This window comes from Fringilla coelebs, assembly GCF_963513975.1.
Source record: "Fringilla coelebs genome assembly, chromosome: 29".
Lineage (NCBI taxonomy): Eukaryota > Metazoa > Chordata > Aves > Passeriformes > Fringillidae > Fringilla > Fringilla coelebs.
This window is the reverse complement of record NC_140055.1, coordinates 3037000-3054659: the sequence shown is the minus strand read 5'-3', so window position 1 is coordinate 3054659 and position 17660 is coordinate 3037000. Positions and strand designations below refer to the sequence as shown.

Genomic DNA, 17660 nt, shown 5'->3' with positions numbered 1-17660 from the left:
GTGTCCCGTTCTGTGTCCCGTGTCCCCTCCTGTGTCCCGTTCCGTGTCCTGTCCCGTGTCCCTTCCTGTGTCCCATTCCGCGTCCTGTCCCGTGTCCCCTCCTGTGTCCCATTCTGTGTCCTGTCCCATGTCCCATTCCGTGTCCCGTGTCCCGTGTCCCATTCCGTGTCCTGTCCCGTGTCCCATCCCCGCTCCAGTCCCGTCCCCTCCCGTGTCCCATTCCGTGTCCAAAGCCGTTCCCGCTTGTCCCATGTCCTGTTCCCACTCCAGTTCCATCCTGTTCGATCCCGTTCCCGTTCCGTTCCTGCTTGTCCCGTCCTGTCCCATCCCATGTTCCCTTCCCATTCCTGCTCCCGTCCTGTGGCTCGATCCCGCCCCAGTCCCATCCCCGTGTCCCGTGTCCCACTCCCGTCCTGTCCCGTGCCCCATTCCCGTGTCCCGTCCCCGCTCTCCCGTCCCGTCCCGTGCCGCCGGTAACGGATCACGCTGCTCAAAGCCGAACGCCGTTTACTAAAGGCCCGATGACGAACGAACGGACAGTGTTAATTTCAAAGTGCAAACCGCGCAGGAACGTTCAGCTGTCCCCGCCCCGCGGCGGGAGCGGCGTCACTCCCGTTCCCGGTTCGGGGCCAGGAGGGCTCGGCCCGTGTCCCAGCCCTGCCGTGCACAGCCGGGCCCTCCCGGTGCTCCTCGGATACCGGAATTCCTGCGTGCTGGCACGGAGCCTGGAATTCAAGGCATGAGGAGGGTTTGTTCTTCACCTGAGGATGGTCTGGAAGAAATGCAAAGCATCCAACTCCTCCAACTGTGCCGTAGGAAAAGCGAAAACTGTAACTCCAAAAACTGTAACAGGCTGAAACTGCCAGCCCAGCCCTCTGGAAAGCTCTGGAATCACCCCAAAGGTGGAGAGGTTTTGGGGCAGGCAGGTGCTCAGCTCAGAACCAGAGCCCCGAGGCACTGGTGAAACCTCGTGCTGGGGGATGAATTTCCCCCACCACCCTCAGGGCCTGGAGCCAACCCACAAACCCCAAATCCAAGGATTTCTGCTCCTGTACAAATGAGTTTGGAATTCTTCAGCTGGGCTTGCTGACATTTTCCTTCCTTCAAACACATCCCCATGAACTGCTCATGGAGCAGAACAGATCCTTCAAACCCAACAGTGAACAACCAAACAGGAGGGAAGAACCTGGGACAGAGCAGAGATGGGCAACTCAAACTGCTCCTTAGGCTGGGCTTGATCCTTTGGGCAACTCAAACTGTTCCTTAGGCTGGGCTTGATCCTCTGGGCAACTCAAACTGTTCCTTAGGCTGGGCTTGATCCTCTGGGCAACTCAAACTGTTCCTTAGGCTGGGCTTCATCCTTTGGGCAACTCAAACTGTTCCTTAGGCTGGGCTTCATCCTTTGGGCAACTCAAACTGCTCCTTAGGCTGGGCTTCATCCTTTGGGCAACTCAAACTGTTCCTTAGGCTGGGCTTCATCCTTTGGGCAACTCAAACTGTTCCTTAGGCTGGGCTTCATCCTTTGGGCAACTCAAACTGTTCCTTAGGCTGGGCTTGATCCTTTGGGCAACTCAAACTGTTCCTTAGGCTGGGCTTCATCCTTTGGGAAACTCAAACTGTTCCTTAGGCTGGGCTTCATCCTTTGGGAAACTCAAACTGTTCCTAGGCCTTGCTGAGCTTCCTCCTTTTGGGCAAATAAAATTCCTCCTAGGGCTGAGCTTCATCCTTTGGGCAACTAGAACTGCTCCTTGGGCTGATCTTTCTCCTTTTGGGCAACTCAAACTGCTCCTTGGGCCTGCTGAGCTTCATCCTTTGGGCAACTAAAGCTGTTCCTTAGGCTGAGCTTGATCCTCTGGGCAACTCAAACTGTTCCTTAGGCTGGGCTTCATCCTTTGGGCAACTCAAACTGTTCCTTAGGCTGGGCTTCATCCTCTGGGCAACTCAAACTGTTCCTTAGGCTGGGCTTGATCCTCTGGGCAACTCAAACTGTTCCTTAGGCTGAGCTTCATCCTTTGGGCAACTCAAACTGTTCCTTAGGCTGGGCTTGATCCTTTGGGCAACTCAAACTGTTCCTTGGGCTGGGCTTCATCCTTTGGGCAACTAAAACTGCTCCTTAGGCTGGGCTTGATCCTCTGGGCAACTCAAACTGCTCCTTAGGCTGGGCTTCATCCTTTGTTTAACTCAAACTCTTCCTTGGGCTGGGCTTGATCCTTTGTTTAACTAGAACTGCTCCTTGGGCTCGCTGAGCTTCCTCCTTTTGGGCAGCACGTCCTGGCTGGAGGAGAGCTCAGCCTGGTGCACCTGCCAAGGAAAAGGAACACAAGGAATGACAGGACAGGACAGGGGTGTGACACAGCCAGATGTGCTGGGCCTGCAGGAACAGCTGGATGCTCTTTCCTGGCAGAACTGACCCACTGAGCAAGGCTGGGGTGTTTGTTTTCCTGCTGGGATGTTTGTGTTCCTGCTGGGATGTTTGTTTTCCTGCTGGGATGTTTGTTTTCCTGCTGCCACAGGAGCTGTGTCCAGCAGGAACTGCAGCACAGGACAAGGAGGGGAGGGTTCAGAGGGGAAATTGAGGTTGGAGATTGGGAGAAATCCATCCTGGCACAGATGATCCCATGGATGCCCCATCCCTGGAAGTGTCCAAGGCCCGGCTGGATGGGGCTGGGAGCACCCTGGGATGCTGGAAGGTGACCCTGCCCAGGCTTTGAGGTCCCTTCATCCAAACCATTCCATGATTCCACGATTCCAGCTCTCCAGAGGCTGCTCAGAACCCACCAAACCCCTGAGAGCTCAGTCCTGCTGCTTCTGACTCTCCCCTGAAAAGATGACAATGAACATTTAGCTCCACTGTCCTTTTGCTTATTTAAACCAATTGGGTTTTGTTTCATAAATTTATTACCAAGTTCAGTAAAATCTCTTTGAGAAATACACAGGGATGGTAAGCAAACAGAACAACCTTCTCTGTTTTTTCCTCACATCACTAAATAAGAAAAAGCTCTGAATGAGCTCATCCAGTGCCACCCCTGCCATGGCAGGGACACCCTGCACTGTCCCAGGGTGTCCCTGGGACACTTCCAGGGATCCAGGGGCAGCTTCTCTGGGAATTCCATCCCAGCCCCTCCCCAACCTCACAGGGAATAATTTCTTGCCTAAGAGAAGAGAGAAAAATTCACCCCCCAGGTTATGGAGAAGGATCTGCCCCTCACTCAGCATTCCCAATATTCCAAAGGTCAAATTCCAGCCTGGACACAACATCTGCTCCAGCTGGGAAGGATTTGGGTCCCCACAAGCAGCACTGCCTGCCAGACTGACCTGATTTAAGTCAAAAAAAAAGGATTTTTCTTAGAATGAAGGAGTCCCAGGGGTGAGGTTGTCATTTTGGCCCAGTGCTCCCCAAGCAGAAGCACAAAGAAGCACTGGGGGAGCTGTGCTGGGGATCTCTGGCACAAACTCCCCTGGCTGATGGCTCAAACCAGCAGGAAATTTGGCTAAAATATCAAATTAAGTAATTTTTCTCAACCTGTGTTGAGCTTCCTTGGGACAGAATTCTTTTTGACAGTGTTGGAATCGAATGGGAATTTAGGAAGTGATGAGAATTTCATTCTGTCAACAGCAAATGCATTCAAGACCTGAATTTTATTCACTGTTTGCAACAGAAATGATGAGAACTAAAAGAAAAATTGATACTAACAATGCAGCTTTGGAATATCTTTCCACTTCTTGTCCTGCTCTCTGACACAATCAGCTCAGATGTTTTACAGGTCAAGTGATCAACCTGGAATCAGAAAATAGATTTTGCCTTGTTACAGAAGATAAAAATACCCACTGGAGACACCCAGGAGGAAAAATACAAAATACCCACTGGAGACACCCAGCAGGAAAAAATACAAAATACCCACTGGAGACACCCAGCAGGGAAAAATACAAAATACACACTGGAGACATCCAGGAGGAAAAAATACAAAATACCCACTGGAGACACCCAGCAGGGCCCAGTGCTGGGGCATTCAGTGCTCTGCACAGTGCCTGAGTTCAAACTGGAATATGAGGTAATTAAAATGGTGATAAGCCCTGGAAATCACAGCTTTTACAGCTGGGTGTGCTGGCAGAGAGAAGCACGAGCTGGTTTTATACAGGAAATCACTCACACTTACACAGCTATCCTGTTTTCATTAAGAAATCTTAAGGACCTGTGGGAAGCAGTTCTCCATGTATAAATGTCACCAATTTCTACATGCAGGGAATATAACCTGAGTTATAAACTTGAATTTTGAAGTTTTAATCAATTTTTAAACAAGCTTTGCTTTGTCAGAATTAGCAGTGGAATTGCCCATTAGGATGTTTATTAAAATGGAAATTAGATTTCCCTTTTCACTCAGTTCCAGCATCAGTTTGTTTGGAGAGCTGTATTTCAGAGGAACAGTTCTGGAAAACACCAGGAAGTGAAATGTAAAGGAATTTTATTGCTGGAAATATTGATTGTGGGAAATGAGGCTCCAGATTTCCCATGAATGACTCAAAGAAGGGAGGAGCTGCACAGAAGCTCCAGAAAAAGCTGAAGGTGTCAGGGCAGAGAGCTCCTACCTGAGGATTAGAAACACGTGGGGGAGTCTGGATCCCTCCAGCTTCCTCTTCATGAGCTGAATTCTTTTCTGAAAGAAGAATTGGAGAGTTAAATAAAGGTGTTAACAGCACCAGCTCTGCTCCAAGAACACTTCCAAACTGCTGGGAGCAGCTCCTTCCAGAGCACATCCTTAACCCCAGCAAGCTTGGGATTCATTCTGTAACTCAGCCAAGCCCAGGATCCCTGCAGGTGATCCCCAGCTCCCTCACACCCTGCCCTGCTGGAGGATTCCCCTCGAGGGGAGGATGCTTTGTGCTGCCAAGGCCACTCTGGGCCAGCTCCAGCCCCAGCCAAGGGCAATCCCAGCTGCAGGAACAGAACCCCAGGGGGAACAGGCAGCTCCAGGCAGGTTTTTTTATTTTGCTGTTCCTAATTCATGGTGTTTTTCTAGGAGACAGAAGCATGGAATGGTGAATGGGTGACCCTGCACCAGCTGTGGAAAAAACAGAAGAATTCCAGGCTGACAAAAAGGTTTCCCTGTGCCTCGTAGTTCCTGTAAATAAAGCATCTGCCAACTCCCCAAGAGAAGGAATTTTCTGGATTTTTGCATGGTTTTGGAGTTTTTATGACTCCTTAGAAGAATCAGGCACACCTTCACGTGGTTATTCCAGTTCTGCAGCCTCCTAGAACTGTCAAGACAAAAATTCTGATCCACATGTGCTGTTTCCTACAATTTCCACCATTATTTTTCAACAGCATGGAAATGGCAGCTGGTTTGGCAAAGCTGCAAGTTTCTTCTCAAAAAAAAAAAAAAACAACCAAACCCCAAACCCAACATTTCTGTGCAGCAAATGGGTTCCAGATTGTGAGGATGCTTCTATACAGCCTCTCCAAGAGGAGCAGATCAACAAGTAGAAATTCTTTCTTCAGTTTGTTTGGCAGCAAAGTTGAGTCCTCAGGCCCCTGGGCTAAACTGGGCAATGTGAACACAAACCACTCTCTGCTTCTGATCTAAAATCTGAAAAGGAAGCTCCTGAAATGCCTGAGGACAATTTGGTGTCTCATGTTTTGAGCTGGAGACAGTTTGGGTGCACATTTTGCAGCTGGGATTAAAAGCAAGCAGCGAGGAGCTTCCACTGGATAGATTTTATTGCCAGGGTTAGGAAAAACACTTGAGGAATCTCATTTTTGTGTGATTGATCCTAACAAAAATACTTTGCTGGAATTTGTAGCTATTAAAGTTCCTCTGCAAGGAAAGGCTGAGAGAGGAGAAGGCTCCAAGGAGAGCTCAGAGTCCCTAAAGGAGCTCCAGGAGAGGGGCTGGGGACAAGGGGGGATGGCTTTACCCCGATGGATGGGATTTTGGGAATTAGGAATTGTTCCCTGGGAGGGTGGGGAGCAGCTGTGGCTGCCCCTGGATCCCTGGCAGTGCCCAAGGAGCCCCTGGGATCATGGCAGGTGTCCCTGGATGAGCTTTGAGGCGCCTCCCAGCCCGAGGCACGGTGGGATTCTGTTCACCTGCAATTCCCAAAGCGCTGCAGCACGCAGGGAGAGGAGGGCAGCTCCTGGAAAAGGCTCCCTCAGGAAGCAGCAGAGCAAAGACAGAATGGTTGATGACACAAAACACCCTCTGGTGAGGGTCCAGCTGCAGGAGCAGCAAGGGCCAGCACAGCACAAAAGCTCCTCCACCCACAGCAGCTCCCAAATCCACAGCCCCGGGCTGAAGTTGTGGGCTAGGGGAAAAGTGGCTGAAAGTGGGATTTCTGCTGAAGTGAAGCTCAAAAAGATGAAATTATATTTAAAACTAACAGATCCAGACAGGTTTTTGCACAGAGGATTTTGCTTCTCAAGTTTGCAATAATGAGCTCAACAGTACAAAACATGTGCAAAGTAAATATTATCAAAAATGAAATGAATCAGGAATTATTAGTAACAAAAAGAGTAGAAAAGGCAAATAAAAATTTAAAACCCCATTCAATTTGGCTTAGCTGATAAAATGGAATAGAACAGAATTTTGAACAGTAACATGAAAATATATTAGCCATGATTTAACATGATTTAACATTTGTAAACCAAGTGCTTCACAGAATGAAGATCAGATAGAAAACGAAGGCACAGTCATATATGTGAAGGAAATAATGAACATTTGAATATAGAAAATTGAAGGGTTTGAAAAATATATTATTATGATTAGATAAGAGTGATGTGATATTTATATCACTTATAAAAAATATATTCTAAAATATAATATGATAGAGATTATGATAGAAAAATTATAATATCAAATTATAATTATAATACAAGATATACAAATATTACCTTGAGCTTCTGAAATATTCACATGATTCTTCTCTTCCACTTCATGATCCACGACAGGATCCTCCTAGATCAAGAAACAGGAAGAAGGTTTGCACTCAGATGATTAAGGACACACTTTTGAGATGGATTTGTGGTGGAATAAACTGAAATAAGTGGTTGTGACATGGGAGGATGAGGTTCCATCTGTGCCCTGTGACACATGGCAGTGTCCCCCTGGCATGAGCTGTCCCTCTGTCCCACTGCTTCTGACACTGACAGGCTGCAAACTGGAGCAGTAAAATTAAGGAACAAAATGAATTTAAGATAAATTGTCCTGCTTTGTTGTCTGAAAATAGAGGGGGTTAAGGCTTACACACAGTGAGAGAAGAATGGATTTTTTCTAGATGACAGAATACAAAATAAAAATCAAAAAGCGCCCCAAAGCAAAGTCTGTGCTCTTACATTGACGTCCTGGCTCTCCTCCTCTGGCTCCTCTCTGCTCACCCCACACACCTGGAGAGGCTCAGCAGTCTCTCCCTGCTTGAGGATGCTCTTATCCACGCTCTCCATGCGCTGTCTCTCGGTTGTAATTTTCAGTTTCAGCAGGTGGAAAGGCGTTGGCACCTCCCCCACGTTCAGGTGCATGGGCTCCTCCTTGAAGAGCAGCCCCTCATCCTTGGCCTCCCTGAACCCTGGAGGTTGGTAATCAGGGGGAGTAACTGCAGAGAAATTCAATGTTAGAATCAAATATGTTCTTGCAAAATTCATTTTAACTCTTTTTTCCCTTTAAATACTGCAAAAACCTGTGTGGGGAGAGGAGTCATCAATGCTCAGTTTGGAGTAAATGAAGCACAACAGGCAAAGCCCTGGTAAAGCTCTTTGGAAGAGGTTGTGGGTACAGAGAGGGAAAAGAGAAGCTCTGATTTGTCACTCTTTAAATACTGCAAAAAACTGTGTGGGGAGAGGTGTCATCAATGCTCAGTTTGGAGTAAATGAAGCACAACAGGCAAAGCCCTGTTAAAGCTCTTTGGAAGAGGTTCTAGGTACAGAGAGGGAAAAGAGAAGCTCTGATTTGTCAGTGTAAGGCAGAAACACACTCAGAAAGCAGAGCTGGGTATCTGGGCAGTCACCAGGCTGGGGAATGATGCTCCAGCCTGACATACTCTGGAAATTCCAAATGTTTTAAAACCCAGCCAAATGCAGTGAAGTCAGTGCCAGGATTGTGTTCCTGCAGTGAGATCACATCCCCTCCCCTTGGGATTCAACCTGTGCTGACAAACACATGAAAAAACCTCATTTCCCAAGTCCCAGCAACCACAAAGATTATCCACTGAAAAAAATGAAAAATTCCCTTTTTTGCCTTGTTTTGCAGAGCCTGATCAATCAGGGTGAGATGGCAGTGCACCCTTGTGGTGTTTGTGAGGTCCCCAGGATGAGGTGAGAGATAAAGAGTTTGACTCCATGTTCTCAGAAGGCTGATTTATAATTATGCTATATGAAGTTATGTTATATGATGTTAGTTATGTTATATGAAGTTATATGAAATTGTATTATATGAAAATGTATTCTATGAAATTGTATTCTATGAAAATGCATTCTATGAAATTGTATTCTATGAAAATGTATTCTATGAAATTGTATTATATGAAACTCCATTTCATGAAACTCTTATTATTTCATAAAACTCTTATTATTTCATAAAACTCTTATTATTTCATAAAACTCTTATTATTTCATAAAACTCTTATTATTTCATGAAATTGTAAACTAAAACTATACTAAAGAAAGAGAAAGGATACATCAGAAGGCTACAAAAGAATAACAAAACCCCATGACTGACTCAGTCTGACACAGCTGGCTGTGATTGGCCATTAATTAAAAACAATTCACGTTTGGAGATACAATCTCCAGACCACATTCCAGAGGAGCAAACCACGGAGAAGCTGAGGCTTCTCATCCTCCCAGCAGAAGAAATCCTGGCAGAGGGATTTTCCAGACAATCTCAGGGCTCCATACCCTCATCATAGTAGAGGAGTTTCATGGTGAGGCAGACGTCGTCGGGCAGGGGGCTCAGGTTCTGCATCAGGATGTAGATCTTACGGATGAGGAGGATGCTGGCCTTCTTGGTGTCTGCACAGCTGATGGGGCACTCTGACTGCTTGTCCTTGCTGAAAACACACAGCAAAAAACACCCCAGGAGTTTGGTTGGGAAACTGTTGCGTTGTGATGTCAGGGTTTACCCCAGAACCTCGGGTCCCTCCCCTGATAATTCCCTGTCAGTCACCTCTCCTTTCCCCTCCCAGCACTGTCTGTCAGTCCTGGAATTCCAGAAGGGCAGATTTAAAGGGTGCCCTCTACCCCTGGGGGGGCACTGGGCCATCCAGGTGTCCTTTGTCCCTTGAGACCTCCCCTCCTGTCCCTGGCTGGTGGCTCCCAGCCCCTTCCCAGCCCCTCTCCCCGGGGTTAAAGGAGCAGCACCCACGGGGTCAGGAGTTCTGCTGGAGCTGTTGTGGGTTCAGAATAAAGCTCTGGATCCAAACCCTCCATCAGAACCGACTCCTTTCCTTCACCATCACCTTAAAGCTTCTCCACAGAGGGAAACCCGAGGAGCACCAGAGCTCCTGCACACCTGGACTTGTCCCCACGTGTGACATCCAGCCAGCCCAAAGTGTCCCTGGGGTGAAACACCACAGCTGCCACTATTTGGTTCACACAAGCTCAGGTCCTGTCTGGTTATCTTGGTAAGTATTCCAGTGAGTTTTGATCCAGAGTGGGCAGTTTCACTCCCTGTTTGTTGCCTGAGCTCTGAGATTGAGCACTGCAGTCCCTGAGTGCTGCACGTTCTCTGCCCCTTGGGAGATCAAACCCTGAGCCAGGGACATCAGGAGAGTTCAGGGATCAGCACCTGGCACCAACTGCCCCATCCTACATCCCACAGTGCTTAAATACCCAAAAGAAATACTGAAAACAGAGAAAAGGAGGTACTTGTGACAGTACTTGTGACAGCCTCACCTGCCAGACTGATACAAGGGAAATGAAGCTAAGGTTTGGCCTAAAAATTATAAAAAACTAAACAGCAAACAAAAGAATTCTGAAGAAGAGGAGTTGGCAGGAGCAGCTTCATAGAATCCCCAATTATTTGGGTGGGAAGGGAACACAAATCCCATCCCATCTCACCCCTGCCGTGGCAGGGACACCCTCCACCGTCCCAGGTGCCCCAAGCCCCTCCAGGCTGGCCTGGGGCACTGCCAGGGCTGCAGGGGCACCTGTGCCAGGGCCTGCCCACCCTGCCAGGGAGGAATTTCCCCTCTACACCCAGTCCAAACCTGCCCTTTTCCAGTTTATCCCCTCCCCATGGCAGGGGATGAGCTCATCTCAGCAAGGGGAATTCCACCATGACTGAGCTGTCTATCACAATTTTTATTTCTCTTGGGTTTTTGGTGTATTTTCTATAATTTCTGCTAAATGAGGAATTCCATGGAACATTCAGCACCTTCAGAGATGTGAATCTGGTGTGAAGCTTCACCCCCCACACATGGAATATCTCAAATATCCTCACAGAGTATCAGACTCTGACAGCAAGCATCATCTTCTGAGTGGATATTAAAATTATGAGCTTAATTAAACAAAATTATTAATTGCATTTTAGTAAGTATGTTGATAAAATTAGTCTCAAGATGCAGCAAACAAGCAAACAGATGGAATGCAGAGCTGTGACATTCAGGTGTGTCCAAGGGACATGAGCAGTCCCAGGGGCTGTACCTTTTGAGACTAATTTTATCAACATAATTTTGTTTATCAACATAATTTTGTTTAATTAAGCTCATAATTTTAATATCCACTCAGAAGATGATGCTCAGAGTCTGATACTCTGTGAGGATATTTGAGATATTCCATGTGTGGGGGGTGAAGCTTCACACCAGATTCACATCTCTCAAGGTGCTGAATGTTCCATGGAATTCCTCATTTAACAGAAATTATAGAAAATACACCAAAAACCCAAGAGAAATAAAAATTGTGATAGACAACTCAACAAGCAAACAGATGGAATGCAGGGCTGTGACATTCAGGTGTGTCCAAGGCACATGGAGCAGTCCCAGGGGCTGTACCTGCCAAAATCCAGGAGTGGCCCATTGTGGGTGTACTTGAACTTGAAGTGGTAACACTCTGTGACTGTCTGCAAACAAAGCCAGGAATTATTAAATTAATCCTGAACACTCCTGCTGCAGCTCTGCTCACTCATCTATCAGCCTTTAAAGGAGTAACTACAGCCCAACTCCCATGTGCTGAATACAGCTGCTTAATCCTCTAACAATTAACAGTACAAATGAATAAAACTCTTTAAAACATAATAAAAATGATGATTCATTTCCAGGAATCACCATGATAAAATATTTTGAAAATCAGCTGAAGTTTTTAGCATTAAATATTCCAGTTTCAATTGTTATGAAAATGAAAATGTTTCAGACATTTGGGTTTCCCACAAACTTGTTAGGCAGAGTCAGGATGGGACTCCTCACTCTGCAGTGACATTTTGGTTTCTTGCACAGCCTGAGAACACTCAAATGGAATTCCACACATGGCAATTCCCACTGACCCCAGTCATTTTTACACCTGCTATTCCAAAATGCTCTTTTTTTATAGATGTGCATGTTAAATATTCTGTTTGCACCACATTTCACTATATCCATATGATCACCAGGGAGATATTCCAGCAGATTTACCTGAGGATCCTCTGTCTGGGTATAGACCTGTGGTTTTGAAGAAAACAGAGTGAGAACTGCACATCCCTCAAAGAACATCCCCTAAAAACATTTCCCTGCCTTTCAGAGATACTCACTGCTAGGACAATCTGTCTCAGCTGTCAGGAACATCAACAGGGAAAACAAACAACAAAAAAAAGAATATTAAAAGTATTTCATTGGCCATTTGTGCTGCCCAAGCTGCTTTTCTCTAGCTCTGGAATCCAACACAGGCAAACAAGGCCTGCTGGAAGAAAAACTTCTTCCTCTTCTCTCCTGTGGAGGAGAGGCCTCAGCTGCAGAAGGAACACCCACAGATCTGTTTCTGTGCTGCTGTTTCCAAGAGCTGGATGCAGAAATGCCTGTGCATCCCACACTGCAGCTGCCTGAGGCTGCTGCTCCCTGAGCAGACCGAAATCAACATTTCAACACAACTGAAATGAGACTGGAGCACTTACGTATTTCTTCTGCAAGGCATCATAGCATCCTAACATCCTGCAAAAACCAAATAATATTGGCCAGCTACTAATTTTCACTTGTTTCTCACCAAAAAAAAAGAAACTTTTGTGTTTACTTTTACTGATTAGAGCAATAAATAACACTTCTCCATCATTCTATCTTATTAGCAGTTATACAAGCTCTGTAACAGCAAATCACTCTAAGGTCTTGAAAGGATAATTAAAAATACAATCTGGAGGCAAACCATTAATCAGTAAAAACACATTGCAATGCTTCAAACACCTCCCAACACAATTACTCTTTAATCAGGGGAGCAGTTTGGTCAGCTTGCAGGTGTCCATGGCAGAGGGTTGGACAAAGGTGAGCTTCAAGGTCCCTTCCAAGCCAACCCATTCCGTGATTTTATCAGGAATCAATAATTCAGCAGAACAGCAACACTGCTGGAGCACAAAGGAGTTGTGACCTTTATTTGGATGTTGCCATTTCCTTCTTGTACAAGGCCCAAACAGGGAATCAAAACTCACCCTGGATTTTTTTTTACTCTTACAGTCAACAAAAGGCCACTCCCAAGAGGTGGCACAGCCCTTCCCTCCAAACCAGCGAGCCTGGAGGAATATTCCAATAAAATTCCAATACCTGCTCCTCCCATCTCCTCCCCCAGGCAAGCTCCAGGAGGAGATTCCAGCTCTTCCCCTCCCTCATTGGTGACAGCACGTGGCTGATCCCACCTTCAACATCAACTCTCAGCCCCAAGCTTTGCTGAGCACAGCTTACACTTCTCTGGGGTTTTTGGTGTAATTTCTGTAATTTCTGTAATTCAGTACTTTCAGGTAAGTAAATCTGGTGTGAAGCTTCACCCTCACATGGAATAGCTCAAATATCCCTGTCCCAAAACCCAAACCCCTCAGCATTTTTGGTGTATTTTCCATCATTATTTTCTATAATTTTTATAATTCTGTAATTTCTGTAATTCAGAACCTTCAGATAAATCTGGTGTGAAGCTTCACCCCCCACATGGAATATCTAAAATCCTTGTCCCAAAATCCAAACCCTTCAGCATTTTTGGTGTATTTTCTATAATTTCTGTAAAATTCAGTACTTCCAGATAAATAAATCTGGTGTGAAGCTTCACCTCCCCACATGGAATATCCCAAATATCCTTGTCCCAAAACCCAAATCCCTCAGCATTTTTGGTGTATTTTCTATAATTTCTGTAATTCAGAACCTTCAGATAAATAAATCTGGTGTGAAGCCTCACCCCACAATGGAATATCTCAAACATCCTTGTCCCAAAATCCAAACCCCTCAGCATTTTTGGTGTATTTTCTATAATTTCTGTAAAATTCAGTACTTCCAGATAAATAAATCTGGTGTGAAGCTTCATCCCCCACATGGAATATCTAAAATCCTTGTCCCAAAATCCAAACCCTTCAGCATTTTTGGTGTATTTTCTATAATTTCTGTAATTCAGTTCCTTCAGATAAATAAATCTGGTGTGAAGCCTCACCCCACAATGGAATATCTCAAATATCCTTGTCCCAAAATCCAAACCCTTCAGCATTTTTGGTGTATTTTCTATCATTATTTTCTATAATTTTTATAATTCTGTAATTTCTGTAATTCAGAACCTTCAGATAAATAAATCCAGTGTGAAGCTTCATCCCCCACATGGAATATCTAAAATCCTTGTCCCAAAATCCAAACCCCTCAGCATTTTTGGGGTATTTTCTATAACATTCAGTACTTTCAGATAAGTAAATCTGGTGTGAAGCTTCACCCCCCACATGATATATCTCAAATATCCTCGTCCCAAAACCCAAATCTCTCAGCATTTTTGGGGTATTTTCTATAATTTCTGTAAAATTCAGTACCTTCAGATAAGTAAATCTGGTGTGAAGCTTCACCTCCCCACATGGAATATCTCAAAATCCCTGTCCCAAAACCCAAACCCCTCAGCCAGGGGATGAATGCAGCATCACTCCCACACTTTGTATGAGTGGGGGAAAGGAAAAGAATTTTTGTGGAGGTAACAAAGCACAGGGATATGTAAGAAAGGCTTACAGAGGTTTCCAAAAAGCAAGGAGAGCACCTGGAACAGAATTCAGAGTAGTGTGAGCAGGAAGAAAACCAGGAGCAGCAGCTGCAGTGCCAGGTGACAATGCCAGCAGCTGTGGCAGTGCTCAGGCAGGCAGAATGTCACTGCTCTGCCTTTGAACAGCAAACCCGACAGTGGCACCCTCTAAAAAACAAATCTGTGAGCGAGATCTTTAAATTTAAGATGCAAAATGGTGGCTTTGAGTCTCCTGATCAAGCAGAGAGGAAGCACTTTTAGACTTTTGCATTTCTGTGCAGCCTTGAGTGCTCACGAGCACCCAGAGGAATGGAGTATACAAATACATAGCATTAGATATTTGGTATTTATTTAGTAAATATAAAATATAGTCACTCTGCAAACAGAGATTTGTGCTCTCCTAAGCCCTGAGCTGAAAACATCATTGTTACATCTGGGACACAAATGTGGGAGAGAATTTTTTGCCTGTTACATGCTGAGAAAGCGTTACCTGCGTGCTGCAGTCCACCTACCATTTCACCAGCTGGGTGGAGCCAGGACAGTTTTTGTCTTCCCGCAGAATTTTGACACAAACATCTCAAAAAAAACACCAAAAAAACACACACACATTCACTTAGGGCAAAGAAAAGTGCATTGCCTAAAAACACACATCATGAAGAAACTAAAATTAAGATTACTGACAAGCATGAGCTCAGCTTTAATGCTGAGTTAGCAGCAATAACAACATTTAATTTATAATTATGTGAAGTTTCCATGACATGCACTAAAATGGCATCCAGTCATTAAAAAGAGCCTTTAAAAGCAACTCCATGACAACAATTTTTGTAAATTCTCACGGCAACAGCCCCTCACCATCCATGTATCTGGTTCCATAGGCACTTTCAGGGAAGATTCCCCTCAGGTAGGTGATGCAGGACACTGCCACTGCCAGGAGCCTCTTCACCAGCATCAGGGACTGCTGCTCCGTGGCTATTTTCTTGGGAAATACAACTGCACTCTGGAAAAATCACAGCAAGAAACCAAGGAATTTGGGGGATTTATAAAGCTGAGTACGTCCCTTACACTTGGTGTTACAGGATTTGTAGGACACAGCTGGTTTCTACCAAGCACTCGACAAAGTTCAGATTATTTTTCTATATTTTTTAAAATACATATTCTTTATTCATAATTAAAAGCCCAAATCACCCTTCTATTTTCACAAGAAATAACCCAGAGCACCTGGGTGCACTGTTACAGCCAAAACTCCCTCATTTTCCCCATTATTGTGCTGAAACACACAAACAAAACATTACCACAGAATTCCTTTGCTTCTGAGCAGTTGCCATTCTGCAGAGACTCCTGAGCCTGTCAAGGAAACACCTGGATAAGGAAAAAGGCTGCAGCTCTCCAGGGCATTCCCCGGATTTACAAACACCTCCTGCACAATTCACCAGCTCAAACAAACCTGTGTTTTACACAAAACTGAGCAGGATGGCTCCTCTAATCATCCCCAGCATCAGATTCTTGATTTTCACAGCAGCACAGGCCTCCCCTGAGGATGCAATAATTAGAACATTTTTATCTGTATTTCTATAACATATGAACATCCAAAGGCAGTTTTCTTCAGTACTAACTGGCGCCCAACCTACAGGATTTTCCTTATGAAAATGCTCCCCACATTTCAAACACCCTCAGACTTGAGTTGTTTTCATCAGTAATTTAAATGAGTATGGGAGAGACAGAACCCTCACCACGCTGAGCCTGACTCCACACAAACTTTCCCTCCAATTCAGGAATAACAAATGCACCCAAGCCTGAGGAAAACATCTTCCCCAAATTAGAAATAAGGTCTGGATCACGAAGGGCACCGAGCCTCCCCTCAGGAATCCTCCATAAAGGCCCCGATGGCAGCACGCGGCCGCTGTGAGGAAGGAGCCGCCCCCCATCAGCCTCAGCCCAGAAACTACCACCTGCTTCGAGGGAAACTCAGGCAAGCGGAGCATGGAAGCGCGAAGACAAAACACTGCAGAGCAGCGCGGGGCGGCGGCCAACAAAACTCGGGAGATGAGGTGAGAGATAATCGAGAAAAAACTGGAGGAGAACGTGAGGGGAAGGAAGGGAGAGGAAAGAGTGGAGACGAAAATACCGCCCGCCCTCACCCTCAGGGCGCCTTTTCCCGCCCTCGCCCTCAGCGAGCTCCGCCGCGGGGCCGTGCGCAAACGCAGGGGGCGGGGCTTGCCCTCAGCGGGCTCCGCCGAGGGGCCGTGCGCAAACGCAATGGGCGGGGCTTGCCCTCAGCGGGCTCCGCCGCGGGGCCGTGCGCAAACGCAATGGGCGGGGCTTGCCCTCAGCGGGCTCCGCCGAGGGGCCGTGCGCAAACGCAGGGGGCGGGGCTTGCCCTCAGCCGGCGCCGCGCGCAGCTCCGCCCCCGGCCGTGAGGGGATGGTGGAATGTTCTGGGCTGTGAGGGAATTACAAAGATTTCATTTTTCATTTTTCATCCCCGGTCCTGCACTAAAACCCCAAAGCCCCACCCTGAGAGCGTTGTCCGAATGCTTCTGGAGCTCTGGCAGCTTCGGTCAGCGCCGTCACCCTCTGGGGGAAGAACCTTTTCCTAAAAATCCAACCTAAACCTCGCCGACAGCTCCGGCCATTCCCTCGTGTTATAGATGCACGTTATAAATTTGGCTTTTCGCAAATATTCAAATGGGTTCTGTATGTGTGATGTTAAAGTAACTTTGTTATAAAGGTATGGGTTTTATTTCTGTTAATTAAACTTAGCTATGCTTGTGTTAAAATGCCTGCTTGGATGGGATAACATCCAATGAACACAGGATGAGGACCCTGCTCCTGATTTTCCAATTTATCACTCTGAAAAATGCTTGTTTTATAATTGGCTTTTCACAAATATTAACATGAATATTAAATGTGTTATGTTAGAAAGTTAGGCTGTATTAATTTTCTTAAGTAGTGTGTTAAATATAGTTTTAGGTTATAATGTTAAAATAGAAACTATGCTATATGTAAGATTTTTTTTTTAAAGAGAAGACTTGCACTGAGCAGCCACAGGACGTTTAAATCTTTAAGAGAAAAAGAATTTATTGTTCTTTTATCGAGTTCTTTCCACCTCGCTCAGCCCTGAAGATGCCGTCAGGATTCAGAGGAAGAAGCTGACACTGACCAGACAGAATCCTTCGTTTTAATGGAATTTATTTATCCTGGATGAGATGTATGAATATGCAACAGGCTGTTGCTTTTAAGGATTAATCCTCTGTTAATGTGGGTCCTTTTTGGGTTTATTTTACCCAGAAAAAGGGACCAGAACCATCCGTAACTCCTTGTTTTTATTGCCTTGTCCTAAATCCTAATTTTATTTCCTTGTCCTAAATCCTAATTGTCCAAATTTTTATTACTCTAATTAATGACTATTTTTACAACCATTTTCTTACTATTAAACTTCTAAAATTTCAAAAAACAAGTGTTTGGTGTTTTTCACAATTTGTCGTTAACAAGCAGTGATAAGAATGCCTTTACATTACACACTG

The 17660-nt window shown here is 45.6% G+C and overlaps 1 protein-coding gene across 2 annotated transcripts; it reads right to left on the bottom strand.

The window, feature by feature from the left end:
- Positions 1 to 2165: 2165 nt before the first annotated feature.
- HORMAD1 (HORMA domain containing 1) lies at positions 2166 to 16330 on the bottom strand. 2 transcript variants are annotated; one of them, XM_084223413.1, is made up of 15 exons: positions 16276 to 16330; positions 15582 to 15668; positions 15430 to 15481; positions 14990 to 15134; positions 14650 to 14713; positions 12066 to 12102; positions 11706 to 11726; positions 11590 to 11616; positions 10975 to 11042; positions 8882 to 9033; positions 7328 to 7584; positions 6887 to 6950; positions 4588 to 4655; positions 3695 to 3778; positions 2166 to 2301 (listed from the first exon to the last, which is right to left on the bottom strand). In XM_084223413.1, the coding sequence occupies exons 3-15, from the start codon at positions 15460 to 15462 to the stop codon at positions 2221 to 2223; spliced, it is 1101 nt and encodes a 366-aa protein (XP_084079539.1). In that variant the 5' UTR covers positions 15463 to 15481; positions 15582 to 15668; positions 16276 to 16330; the 3' UTR covers positions 2166 to 2220. The 2 variants fall into 2 exon arrangements, with proteins under 2 accessions (XP_084079539.1, XP_084079540.1); XM_084223414.1 differs by lacking the exon at positions 16276 to 16330 and adding an exon at positions 16087 to 16223.
- Positions 16331 to 17660: the final 1330 nt, after the last annotated feature.